We start from the raw sequence: 15,137 nt of genomic DNA, 5'->3' as shown, positions 1-15,137 counted from the left end.
GCTGATGGAGTTACCCCATTTTGCATCATGGAAGACTATGTCCAAACATGTAATAGAGAACCCATTGACATAGACGTCCTTCAATCGTGGTATGTGGCCACTAACATATGGACGAAAATTTGCGTATGAATGAATTTAAATAATTTAATTCAAATGTAATAAAAATATTATTATGTTTACCGATAACGTTCTCTTTCGCACTTCTTATGTATACAACATCTCCGTGTCTTATTAAATGTGTTATCTTATTAAGAACTCAAGATACATCTGTTATTGTATGGTACCAATTTTAATAATAAAACATAAAGTTGTCAGTTTATCGAACAGTCGCCGCCGCGTCAACGTATTTATAACGACAAATTTATTATGGTCAGTTTTTTTTTTTTTTGTGAAACTGATTTTTGATACACGTGTTTTAAATATTTAATAATCATTTGGTGTGATACAAGCATGATGATACAATCAGTTGATTCATTTGTGTTGGTATTCCTGATCGCATGTCTCGTTGGGCCGTCTGACCTTTACCCCTTCTGCAACACCCATGACCTGCGACCGTCCACCATCGACTGTGTAAACCTGGGCAATACTTCTGACAGATTTTTCCCCGTGTCCGAAGCTCTTGCTCCATTTCGCGGTATCGCAGAAGTAGATGCGATAAGTTTACGTGGCAATGGGCTTTCTACTATCATCAAGAAAACATTCGCGGGATTTCCCACTTTGAAAAATTTGGATTTGTCTTTGAACCGAATTATCACATTAGAAGACGCTGTTTTTTCCGATGTTAACAAACTGCAAGTTTTAAATATATCAAATAACTTGCTGACGACACTGAATGCGACCACTTTTCGAGGATTAAAACTGTTGCAACTTGATATATCGAACAATCGACTGGTTATCAATGATGGAATGTCCAAGCTTATTATGAACATGATAACACTTCGAATTTTGGACGTGTCTTCCAACGAAAGAGTCGTATCTAACAAAACACTTCTGGGAACTGGTTTAAAAACTGTCAAAATATCTGACTTGTCAATTGATTCGTCAAACGTCTTGTTTACGAGTTGTAACTCTGTTGAGAATATAGATGTCCTGAGATCGAATGTGAATCTAATCGTAGGCGGCTGCACGAATCTTGTATCGCTCTCGGTTTCTCATGGTATTATCGTGAAATTGGTCGACATCTCGTTTTATCGACTCAAAAATATCCGGATCATTAATTTATCATATAACCAATTGTCAAGTTTACCCGAAAAAATATTTCACTCAAATAAGCGATTAGTTAGTGTGGACATCTCACATAATAACTTGAGAAATATTCCTAAAACTCTGTTTGAAGAAAACCTTGCTCTTCAAGTTATAGACCTATCTCACAACTCGCTCAAAGTTCTTCCACATAATGTTTTTGACTCCTTGCCTAAGCTTAAATATCTAAGCCTGTCAAGCAATTCGTTAAGTGTCTTGGAGCGTGTTATTTTTGTAAAGAACAAACAACTGACTACGTTGAAATTGGACGAAAACTGGCTGGTGGACATTGATACAAGATTATTTGAAAATAACCGAGAATTGGAGATTCTTCATCTATCAGGAAACCGCTTGGAAAGTTTCCCTGGCGACGTGATAGACAATACGCCAAAGCTGCGAGTGTTGCATCTTGATAACAATGCCCTGACGTCGTTGCCGAAGGGACTTTTCGGCGTGCCACAGTTACAGATGCTAACGTTGCACTGCAACGCCTTGACCTTTCTGGATGAAGACTTTTTCGATAGGGTCGGCTTCCTCGATGTGAAAATAATTACCATGGAGGCGAACCCGTGGAAGTGCCCGTGCCTGAAGGTGCTTCTCAAATCCGCGCGGGATCACAGGGTCAACTACTCTTACAGGTTGTTCGCGGATGGCGATGGGGTCGCTTGCGTGGGGCACAGGCAGACCAGGTCTCCTTGTGACGATTCAGAACTCAACGCCGCTGCCAGGCAGAGGTGGTCCGAGGAAAAAGAGACTCGTGAAAAAATCTGCCTTCCGGAGTTTTAATAACGTCATATGCAAATGTATTTAATGATGGTTGCAGAAGAATTGTTGGTTCGTACCCCTATTCTAGAGATTTGGCTTTAGTTATGTTAATACACGCCGGTAGTTTCCTGTCCTGTTGGCCGAGTGTCGTCTGAACCATCCGCAATTATAATTTAACCCTAATACTGTTGTTTGAATAGCTTCGATAAACAGTTTTGAAAGTGAACTTGTTATCGTGTCCAGATTGTGGTAAAATTTGTTTATCGAAAACTATTTTAAATAATGTTTGAGAATATACGACACATGCAACCATAATACACAACATTGTAGTAATGGCAGGAGAGTTTATTTGCGCCCTGCAGCTAAAATTACTTAACATGTTCCATTGGACAGCTGTCGTCAAGTTATCGCCTCTCCAAGTTTATCTGATGGAATCCACAGACGTGGGTTTCGTGGCTTTGGTTTACGGTGATTGTCATCGTAGTATACTGTGGACTCTTCCAGTCTCTCGGATATTTCTTCTTCAGCATCTACGATCGTTCAGCTTTAGCTGCTACTGCCTTATTATCCGCGTACCATAAATTAAATTTATATAATATGACACACTCGCAAAATATTCGATTAGTTTTCTTCCCACTCATGATGTATGGTAATCTTTGTCATAACGACATGTAATGTGGCAAGAGGAACATGGCAGCGCAACGTACTGGACCGTGATAAGTGGAATCAGCTTGGGAGATGCCTTTGGTGGTGACTGGTGATAACTTAAGTTGCAGGGTGACAATTCTATAGTTATGTTTCATGCACATTTCACATCTTAATAGTTTGTGATAGTAAGTTGATTTTATTGTAATTTAACTTAATATGTAATAAGTATATTGTTATTTGTTAAGGCATTCTTTTAATAATCATTAATTGTATTCAATAGTATGATTATAACATAAACATATTATGTATTGCAAATTACACACAGAATGTAGCTAAATATTTTATTATCAATCATTAAAATTGTAAAAACCTTCCAAAAGTATCGTACGCTGACTGCAATGCTATCATATTTTCAAATAATATATTGTAATAAGTACTTACATATAATATTAACAGTATTTTTTCACATTCGTCTTTCACGCAATGCAATCACTATGCACACACAAATTGTGGGTATTTTTATAGGAGAAATCGTTATTTTTGCAGCGTACTATAATCTCGCACTCGTCTTGTTTTGACAAATTTAATATTATCTAATAATTATCCAAAATGTAATTGTTTTGCATGTAGTAATTGCCTACTAACTAAATATAGCATATTATTATATAACTAAAACGAAGTTTCTGAAAAGTGATAGTTTTGCATTCAGTCTGCACAGCTTTTGAATTGCACATACCACATGCCTACTGAATCCACAAATCCCCCCCCCCCCCCGATTGTTGATTTATTATGTTTGCAATTAAAATAAATGACGCTATTAAACATCGATTAGGTATATAAATATTATTATTTTAAAATAAAGCAACGTTTACCTGATTATCCTAGAATTTTGAAAACCGCAATATCCTGGAAAAATATTGAAATACACACCACATGATTACTTAAATTTTAAATGAAGCAATGATTCATTTTAATAAAATAGATATTATTATTTTTATAAAATGTTGTATTTCTTCAGCTATATGGCCTCTCTTACAATAGGTACGGGTTGTTACCAAGTACCGCACTATTATATCATAAATCTCCAGGCGATGTGACACGTGTCCTAGCTAGAGAACCGCTTTTCGGCGACTGATAAACGTTTATTGTACACTTTTTAGTGGTTGTTTCTTTATTCTAAATTAAACATTCCAATTCGTATTTCGTGGTCAAATTTCAATTATTATTATTTTGTAATATTATTAATTTTATTCTAAATTGGAGTGGATAAGTAATAGTTTTTTAATATGCCTGTAAACTAAGGCGATCTCTGTAATTGTTTAAATTTTGGTGTAGGATTGGGAGTAAAATAGGCATATATTTTGATGACATCTGGATTCTTTTATTTGACTTGATGCAGTGAATCAAGTGAATAGGGGTGTGAAAACCGGTTTTTTCTCTAAATACCAGTTTCTATCTTGGTCAATTTTATCATAATACTGGTATTTAAATTCTCGTTTTTGTTTATTACAATATATAATATTAATTATTATTTCGTAATGTTGATCACATTATCGTTTTTTTAAAGATTTATTCACCAATTTTATTATAAGATAAAAGATTTGATAAAAAAAAAATATATACATACATTGGTAGAATCTGTGTGTGCCATGTCTGAAGTTGAAACTTGGCATTTCGGGCAGTTACCAAACTACAGACAAAGAATAATTCTCAACGTACGTTTTTTTATAAAGAATTAATTGTTTTAGATTTAGAAGTTTATCGTCTTAAAAAAGGATTGTAGATAACGGGACATATTATATGGAAATATTGTGCGATGGGCAGTCCAGACCACACTACATTTGTGCGTGAACAAATTATACTTATTACATATTTTACAAATCTGTTCGTTCTGGCAGAACACACTAACTGGATAATACTAGTTTTGAGTAATTTGACTTTGAAGTTGTTAAAATGTTTGAAATAATGGTCTATCATGTGAGTTTATTAAGTAATCGTAAAAAGGATGACTTTAAAATAAAGACTGTTTATTTATTAAGAAGGTTTCCAGACGGTAAAGTTTGAAATAAGGAACATTTTGGTACTAACTCAATACGTAATTTTTTCGAATTAGTGTCTTCTGCCAGAACAGTGACGTTATGTTTGTCGTCCACATCTGCAAACATTCTGTAGCCATGATAGAATACGTGAAGTTATCATAGTGCCGTAAGTAAGATGTCTATCAATACATTTCCACATAGGTATCGTAAACAGTTTTTTTCATGGCTTCCACAAGGTGGGGGGGGGGGATCTGACAGGGCTCTAGCGTGCGGGCCCGGCGTGGCGGTCGACCAGCTAAGTGAAATAAACACACATAAATTTTCTCTCATAGTAGATGTCTCTTTGAAGCGGACGAAACCGGCCATGACTAATTTCTAAATAAGTGAAACTAGTACTATATGATATTATGTTTTATTTTAATTAGGTAATACAATGAATTGTCGGTTAACACCATACAAAATAATGTATGTTCTGGTTTTTGGGAATTCTGATGCACCAAGAGTGAAGTGAACGCCAGTTTTAAAACCCCTGCTCTATTAGGCTTAAGTATTGTTTTTATTCCGGTATTTCCCACCACCTGTACAGAACCGCAAGAGCAACATTGCAGAATCGGATTTCTTTTATTATTATTACATAACATCTACACTGTACAGTATGCTTCATATATTTAGCATCTTGTCATTTTTAAATTCATTCTGAGTTCATTTTTGATAACCTATTGTAATTATTTTTTAAACTCCTTGCGTACATAGTGATTCTACTGATACGCGTATCAATAATTCTGTATTAACTAGGTGGTTCATGAGTTATGTTAATGACATCATCTGTTAATGATTTCTTATTGTTTTTATATGTAAGGTTTGATGACGGAACATTATCGATTTAAACCCTTCAAAACATACTGAGGAAATTGTAGAATAAATATTATATTAGTCTAAAATTCTAAAACAAGAATTGAACGATTGTACGACAACAAGAAAACAGGAGTCGCTGTAGTCGCATACAGAAGACTTGTCAGTGACGTACCTATCATGACGGCAACACGTGCTAAAGGCATGTTTAAATTATGTATCGGCTCTCTTTTTAGATACGACTCATTTTCTTCTTCGCAATAAACTAAAAATGTAATAATAATAATAATTGTAACATCACTCCTGTGGGTCTATTCTATGCTTATCGACCGCTAAAGTGATAAAGTGAAAAATATTATCAAACTTAGGGTAGGTTTGTATCAAAATATTAGCACTTATTGTAACAATTACACGAAGCCGGTTTTTATTGTTGCAATAAGTGCTATATTTTAACAGCACCTATCTTGCTGCTGTTAAAATATCGCACTTATTGCAACAATAAAAACCGGCTACGTGTAATTGTTACAATAAGTGCTAATATTTTGATACAAACCTACCCTAACTTTGATACTATTTATCAATTTAGTGTTCGATAAGTATAGAATAGACCCACTGGTCGTTTTAGGCAAAACTTCAAATTACGTAAATTGATGAAATTATATTAGTTATATAGTGCAATTAGCTGCACTGGAGTTCACAGTTTTACCATGTGGACAAGAAGTTCTTCTTCGACAGTATACATATAAATAAAGGGCTTGTTACCGCAAGCGTTGTAGATAGTTTGCAAACTAATTTATGACGACTGGCATATGCGCAGTAAGTAGACGAAATGGTTTATAAAATTTTACGTTTATAATATATGTAATATAATGTCCGTTCCCGCAATAATTTCTCATGCCAAATTGGTTTCCACCTCTCGACACGTCAAACCACTTTTCTCTGACTTTTCCGTCTGAAATCATTCGACGAACCTTCGTCTTACTGATGATAACTGAGTACCTATTGATGAAGAATTAATTATAAACTTAAAATAAACACGGCAAGTAAATCGTGTTTTGTAGACGACTAACTATAATATTGGGCATTTTGTTTTTGGTGTCCGACGTCAAATTGTCGTTTGAAGGAAGGTGTCGCTGTTTTATAAATAAATAAAAAATAATATGTATTGAATTAATTTTTGGCATGTATTGCAACGCTACGTAGTGGTCGAAAATCGCGTTCCCGCAAGATTTTTACCAATCCATTTGACGTTTTGTCGGCACTGGCTTGGTCTGGTTTGATTGGTTTGAATCAGTTTGGTTTTTCTTGCGAAAACAAACCTAAAATGTAATTGTATGCATAATATAACCTTACCACATTGTCGTCGTTATAAGTTAGCCAACTGAGTGAGTCAACAGAATCTATTAGAAGAATTTTCAAACTCGTCCATCTAAACTCACTCTCTCGTAAGTTGAATAATATGACGTTAGTCGAAGCAATTTGGTTGATTTTGGCAATAAGAAACTATAGATGCTCGCATTTTCTCGATTAGGGACATTGATCAACATACATAACTTGAAAACACCTCAGATATATCCCGTTGAGTATCGTATTTTTTTCAAATATGATGTTATTTTTCTAGTGGGTATATATCTGAGGTTAGGGAATCCAATCCCGAGCCAAAATTCTGATCCCGGGATTTCGGGATTACAATTTGACTATCCCGGGATCCCGGGAGTGGTCCCGGGATTGACATTTTTTTCCATTGTTAATGAAAATTTTTATATTTACAAATAACATTGATAAAATCGGTCAAAAATAAATCTAGTATAATTTATACTATTTAAGACATTTATTGTTAATATTGTATACGTTCAATCTTGGAAATACACAAGTTTAATGGAGTAAATAATATTGTAATATAAATAATAATGTGAATTTAATATGAGATTGCTGTTTCTGATAGTAAAGACATAATAATGGATTAGCGAGATTTCAAATAGTAAAGCAAATAATCATGGCGTACTTATGGCCTTTCCGCGTCATAAATCTAATTAGTCAGCCAACTATGAAACTGCCGTAAAACGTATGATATCATGGTAGAATTACTTTGTTAAAAGTGCGAAGCATTGTTTTTTCCCAATCTTTCTCATTTTTAATAATTCATGTGAAAAAATAAAATGAATCGGCAACCTACACATGGGTATAAATCAAACTTCATTCAAACTCAGTTTATTTCTAATGTAGTTATTTTTTATTAAAAGTATTTTTTCTGTTTTATTTTCGCTTTTATTTTATTTTCCATAAAAATTGATAAAAAAATCAATCCCGAAATCCCGGGATTATGTTTATCAATCCCGGGATTCATAGGTATCGAAAATAGCTCGGGATCCCGGGATTAGAATCCCTATCTGAGGTGTTATCAAGTTATGTATGTTCAATATATGGAATGTTACATTCTCAAAATCTTGTGAATTAGTCGTTGAATAAAAGAAATGGTTTATATATCAAGATATTTAGCCATAATTCAGATGTCTGCTGTTGTTGGTCATGTTTTAGTGCAGTGACAGAATCTATTTTAAACATTTACAAAAAACTGCGTCCACCAGCTCACGTAAGTGGAATATATCAATAGCAAAATCAATTTAGTTGATGGCCATTCTAGGAGCAACGGATGCTATCACTTTCACTTGGTAAGTATTGTAGGTACACCTATTTACATACCTAATATGTATCTAGTCGTCGAGCTGTTTATACTTCAGTTGTGCCAAAATTTGAAATTGTATAGAAGATGCAAACAACTACCCTTTTAGCATAAACATGAAGGTGGTGAAAACCGACAAGCCACGGATAGTGTTCGTGCGCGAAAAAGCGTACACGTAGGTACGCAAATTTGTCCTTGCACTGACATGTGCAAATTTGCTTAAGTCAGTGCCGACCTTTTTATATTACCAATATTTTATGCGCGTTTCATTTATTTAATGCATATTTTGATACAGACGGAAATATTGAAAATAACAAAATCCTTAATGCGTGCTTAAGTTTATTCGATATTTCTCCACATTCAATAATTTTACCTTTATTCAGCCACTTATCTTGTTTTTCTGTTTCTTGGTCTTTGGAATGTGTATTTCCGTTGCATCTGTAAGTGTTTAATTATTGTGCCGCAGGCGAGTTTTTTGTAGGTAAAGATTGCATCGTCACAATATATTAAGATAGAATCCAAACAATGTGCGATGTTTGTTTACACAACAGAGTAGACATCCGGGTAACAAAGACTGGAGCTGATGAATCAAAATAATATAAAAACGACTAGTTACGTATTGAAGACAGATTGAAACTGCCCGCATTATTTTTTATGATGGCAATTAAATTTTTTCCCTTACAGCAACTTTGATATAGGAAACTACTTAAAAACGATTATATCAGTACCTATAAAGCACGATTGAAACAAATCACGTTGGAAGGTCATCTCACTCATCACTCATAATTTTATTTATCAGACTATTAGTTGCCGTGTCGTCAGAATCATTACGTTTTCAGTTTTAATAGACAATCGCGAAGAAGGAAAAATATAATAATTTTATGGTTGGGTGTTGATGTTATATTAATTAATATGCATTATGTGTGTGACCTTGCAATTGACTAGAATATTACTGGAACACCTTGTATTTTTCGTTTGATATTTATTTATTAATCTGCGATTTTCACAGATGTCATGTTTATATTTGAATAATTTGTTGTAAGATTCTCCTTGGTTTACCGTCAGTATGTTGTCGGCCTGCGGTTAGCCTACATCTAATCGCTTACGTTCAGAATAAATACAAAATATAGAATAAAATGAAATTGAAATGGCGGTGATCAGTTTGATAAATTCGTTCGCCACATGCGTTTGGTTGATTTTCGTAGCTCGAGCCGTGCAAAGCGACTTGATATGTGTCTATCAAGCAACCCTGATTTCAACCTTGGACTGCAGACCTCTGGGGAACAACTTAAATGAAATATATAACTATTCCACACATCCCTACGGATACGTGCCCAATTCCCGTAACGACGAGCTTCTGACAGCTATCGTTCTGAGAGAATGCAACATAGTGAATGTCTTGCCAAACGCCTTTGAAAACTATCCCGATGTCACATCTTTGGATCTTTCACGAAATCTCATCCACAATTTACTACCTGGAACGTTTTCGTCGATGAAAAAGTTGACCTTACTCAATCTGTCACATAATACCCTGGCAGATTTGGACTCAGATTTTTTTAACGGACTGGATGAACTGCGAGTTATCGACGTTTCGCATAATATTTTGAATCTAGTTGCTTATACTGGGTTTGAACGTCTTCCCAAATTACAAATTTTGGACTATTCCTGGAACCTCGCCATCGATCTCATAGGCGCAAAGTTCGGGAATGACTTGCAGACGTTGAAATTATCAAGCACCGCCGTGAAACTGGATTCCGAAGCGTTTTCAAATCTGGCGTCACTACATAGTTTGGACCTGTCGTCCTCTCAATTATTTTACTTGCCGGAAGACCTCCTGAAACCTTGCCCGAATCTTCTGTCCATTGTGCTGTCGTCTAATTCCCTCTTGACGGATGGAGGCGAAGAAAGTATCGGACTGGACTTTTTTACATTCAGTACAAAGTTGATCGACATCGATTTGTCGTCGAACAGTTTAACAAATCTTACCGGATTGTTCACCAAAAACATAAAATTGCGCAAACTGAACCTGTCTAAAAATGAAATTACCACACTGGATTCTGACACATTCTCTTCTAACGGGAACATGTTATTTTTAGATTTGTCGGGCAATAAAATAAAAAGACGACTGCCTGCGAATATTTTCGGAAACCTGAAATATCTTCGGCACTTGGATCTATCGATGAACACCATCAGCGTTATAGATGTAAACATTTTTGCCGGGAACCCGTATTTGGAATCGCTTCACTTGAACGACAACAGACTGAAGACCCTAGACGGCAGCCAATTCTCCAATAATAAATACCTTCGGCGTCTGTATTTGGCCGGGAACCTTTTACTCACAGTTCTTCAGGAGACATTCGAAAATTTGGAAAATCTGGGGACTGTCGATTTAGCCGGCAACCGAATCTCTAGCATCCCGGTGAAATTTTTTGCCTTGCCTAAAATGGAAGTAGTCATACTCGCTTGCAACAATTTGACTCAACTGCCCGACGACTTTTTTGAATTGCATAATAGTGCGTCTGACAAGAAGGTGCAACTCGATTATAACCCGTGGAAATGCCCTTGCATCATGCGTTCATTGGAGTTAGCTTCGGCCAACTCCGTGGAGTATAGCTACGGAATGTTCGACGACGGCAGAACAGGCTTCTGCGTATTTCAAGAGAACAACAAGCAATGTGACAGTAGCCCTCTTACCAAATCGGAATTGTCGCATTTCAAAGCGAAACCAGAGCTCGACGGAAAACTTTGCTAGTAACGAGTAATTTAATGTGATACGATAATATTCTTAAAGCGATGGTTTAAATAATCATTATTTTTTGTGCTTGATCGTCTGATATCTTCACAAGTATTATATTCTTTAGAGTGCGTTATTGTCCCCGGCTTCCCGAATAAGTCTTTGCCACCACGGTTCCAGTTTGTGATACACACTAAAACGCATCTTGCGTCACCTAACACGCAAAAGAACTGCGTTTATAGTGCGGCCGCTACAGTCACCTGCGTCGGACTAAATCTTGTGATTTCTCGAGATTCGAGACTTCTCAAATTATTGATTATTTTATTTCTCGAGAATTCGAGATTGGTGTATCGATTTCTCGAGAAATCAACATTATAGTCAAATTACTCCTTATCGAATTTGTAAGCCTTTTCTGGCAAAAAATTCACCGGAGGTTGTGAGATATTCCGATCAATATTATATAATAAAATATCGAGGGTTTTTTAAAGCTTTTATGCCTCAGTTTATTTTAACCACGAATTTTTATAATTCCTATTGCGTTCGGCAACTTTCTTTCACCCTTGCAACATTCCCCTTTGTTATGTTTCCTAGTGAGAATTTATCGAATTCTCGAGAATCTCATTGACGATTTCTCGAGAAATGATAATTTTCGAAATTATGAAAAATCCATTGCTCGAGACGAGACATCTCGATCACAACTTCTACGTCGGACACAGTATCAGGTGGGTTCGCAGCGGGTACTGGGTTCTTCGAACCATTTACACTACGCACTATTCACGCCTATGGCATCCTACCATTCGCACGATTATACGCCAAACATCAACATTGTATGATATGCAGGCGTGTTTTATTGATCTGATTTAAATTGGCGCACGTCAAACCAAAGGTTTTTGCCTCTGGAGGACACCTAATTAACATATGTTGCCGATTGTTTTTGCTAGTGTAAAGTAAATTCTGTGAATATTTACATATTAATAATATAATTATTGACCAGGAAATCTCGCAGGCCAAAAGTGTTTCGTGTTTTAGTATCTAATTAAAATAGAATTGAAAGAGAATTTTCGAATTTCATCTTCCAACCAATTACGTTGAGTCTGATTATTTGTTGTTTGAATTTAAAAAAAAAAAAAACTTGTATCTCCTATAATATTTTATTATTAACATTTATTATTATTATTAAAATTATGTAATTTATTATATAATTATAATAACAATATTTATTTATTATAATTTATTTCGACATAATTATGACTTTATGATGTTTTGTTCCAAGTAATTGATAAATATTCAAATTTGAGTCGAAAATTTAAATAAATTCTGTACCTCAGAGCCAGAGTGTCTGAAGTCATATTTTACCGAGTAGGTATATTTTGGAGTAAGAATTTTATAAATCAATTCTCATGTTTGTCAGACCCAATGCATACTTTGAGTCTATTCATTTCATAAACCCAAAATTCTTTAAAAAAAAACATTAAAGCTGTAATTACGTAAACATTAAAATCTTAAATTACATTTCCCCGAAGGTCTTCTTTTGTGTCATAAAATAGTCTACCAGAATTTAATAAATCGACTAACCATGCTGTTGGTTTTTTTTTTATAAAATAAATATTATGTTAAGTTTGTAACACTAGTGTGAGGTGCTTTTTTCCAGTCTAGCAAATAAATCTAAGATCTCACATGTGAACTTGCTACAAATGAACCTGTGGGTCTATTCTATACTTATCAACCGCTAAAGTGATAAATATTATCAAACTTAGGGTAGGTTTGTATCAAAGTATTAGCACTTATTGTAACAATTACAATGAGTATGCTGTAATTGTGGTTATAAAAGTGCTATATTTTAACAGCAGGAGGAGAGGTGCTGTTCAAATATAGCACTTATTGCAACAATTACAACCTACTCATCGTAATTGTTACAATAAGTGCTTATATTTTGATACAAACCTACCCTAAGTGTGATAATATTTATCTCTTTATCACTTTAATGGTCGATAAGTATAGAATAGACCCACTGGAATGCAAAATACATTTTTTTTGTTCACAAGTTACATAAGCCTTTGTAAGCTTCGCTTTTATATACTACTTATATAAAGAATTCACCTCCATTGAAGGTTTTGTCAACAATATTGTAAATCATTTTTTTAATTAAATAAAAGCAAAAAGGGACCAGTGGGTCTATTCTATGCTTATCGACCGCTAAAGTGATAAAGTGATAAATATTATCAAACTTAGGGTAGGTTTGTATCAAAATATTAGCACTTATTGTAACAATTACACGAAGTTGGTTTTTATTGTTGCAATAAGTGCTATATTTTAACAGCACCTATCTTGCTGCTGTTAAAATATCGCACTTATTGCAACAATAAAAACCAGCTTCGTGTAATTGTTACAATAAGTGCTAATATTTTGATACAAACCTACCCTAAGTTTGATACTATTTATCAATTTAGTGTTCGATAAGTATAGAATAGACCCACAGAACGTCACAAAATATGAAGATGTTTATCCAAGAGTAACCATTGCTCATTGATTATATAGGTATGACTATGATCACAGAATATGTTGAATAATGAGTAAGATGCATTTTAAGTGTAAACCCATCGTAAATAAATGTCATTGTCATAGTAATGAGTGCTGCTCTTTATATGTGTGGACATAATATTATGAGATTATGGCATTTAAATTTAATTAATGTTTTATCGAAAATGTCCCATTAAATAAAAGTGAAGAATATGTTTGGTATTTTTTTTTTGTTATTAAATAAATCCTACCAGTTATTATATTATAATGAAAATAGGTATAGGTATATTCGCAATGAAATCAGACTATTTTTTTTTTTAGAAAATACTATTGCTTAATGATTGAATAAAGAAATTTATTATAATATACCCATGAAAACAAAAATGATGCCCTCCGTGGGATGGAGCTGAAGCTAGACTTCACACATCTCGTTCCATGGACCGCGGATTCGAATACCATCGTCGAGTAAACTTAAATCAATGGTGGTCCTGTATCTAGTTGTCGAGAAAATCTCCGATAAGCGATTCCATTTAAAGTCTATTGTATTAGGATACATTTGTACTGCAGAGATCACGGAACAGATCAATAAGCTAAACATCTAAAAGCCATCGCCAAGGACCAAAGTTTTGAAGCAGGATAATTTATGACGGTCAGGTCATAAAACCCAAGTAATACAAAGCGCGTCGACACCTCAAATATTGCATGCGCGTTATATTTACGTTACAACCTTACAATACAAGGTGGTTGTTAGTAATTTTGAATAATCACACACACCCAGGCTTTGAGAAAATCACATAAATATATTGTGTCCTCACCGGGGTTGAACTCAGAGCTCCTGGTTGGAAGGCCAGCGCCTTACGCACCACGAGAGCCGCCCAATGCATAGTATTAGGGTGCCGGATGAAATCCCGAAGGCCGAAATACCGAATGGCCGAAATCCCGAAAGCCGAAATCCCGAAGGCCGAAATCCCGAATGCTGAAATCCCGAATGACCGTAATCCCGAAGGTCAAACTCCCGAAAAATAAAAAAAACTAATTGCGCAATCTTAACACTTATCTTGAATAGCGCAAATTTTACAAGAGACAATCCCGAAAAATAGAAAATACGAAGAGCAATAATTGCGCAATCTTGACACTATCTTGAATTGTGAAAATTTTACAAGAGGTACAACAAACAATTTGTTTGTAGAAAAAATGGGTTTTGTCTCTCTTGTAAAATTTGCGCAATTCAAGATAAGTGTTAAGATTGGGCAATTATTACTGTTTGTATTGTTTTATTTTTCGGGATTTTGGCCATTCGAGATTTCAGCATTCGGGATTTCGGCCCAAACCCATATTATTATTATAGGTACATATGTTAAAGTTTATCGCATATTTTTCCGCACTCTCGATCTGTAGCTTGTTATATACGAGGGTGGGTCAATAAGTCCTTAGAAAAGCCGACAGGTGGCGCGACTAGTACTGTAAGCGGTTTGTTTTCATGCAGCGGCACTACCGATTCAGTATGCTGCGAAGTTTCAATCAGATTGGTCGGGTTGTTGTTTTTTATTTTCGTACATTTAAAAAAAAAATTTGCTTGTTTACAAAAATGGAGAAAATTGAGTTTAGAGCTGTTATTAAACATTTTAATATAAAAGGGTTAACAGCAAAGGAA

At 34.9% G+C, this 15,137-nt stretch overlaps 2 protein-coding genes across 26 annotated transcripts in view; both read left to right on the top strand.

Annotated features, from left to right (window-relative positions):
- The window catches only part of shot (dystonin-like protein short stop), a 572,629-nt gene that overhangs the window by 411,106 nt on the left and 146,386 nt on the right, over nucleotides 1-15,137 (top strand). The gene's annotated exons all lie outside the window — the stretch shown is intronic.
- On the top strand, nucleotides 321-11,127 carry LOC147077917 (uncharacterized). The gene is made up of 2 exons (XM_085940045.1): nucleotides 321-2,021; nucleotides 9,364-11,127. Exons 1-2 carry the CDS (start codon nucleotides 451-453, stop codon nucleotides 10,979-10,981), a joined length of 3,189 nt encoding a protein of 1,062 aa, XP_085796171.1. The 5' UTR covers nucleotides 321-450; the 3' UTR covers nucleotides 10,982-11,127.

This window comes from Rhyacophila brunnea, unplaced genomic scaffold, assembly GCF_057557595.1.
Source record: "Rhyacophila brunnea isolate RB1 unplaced genomic scaffold, BYU_Rbru_1.0 scaffold_12, whole genome shotgun sequence".
In the NCBI taxonomy this organism is placed as follows: Eukaryota; Metazoa; Arthropoda; class Insecta; order Trichoptera; family Rhyacophilidae; genus Rhyacophila; species Rhyacophila brunnea.
The sequence above is the reverse complement of the archived record's forward strand: the minus strand, read 5'-3'. Positions and strand labels throughout refer to the sequence as shown.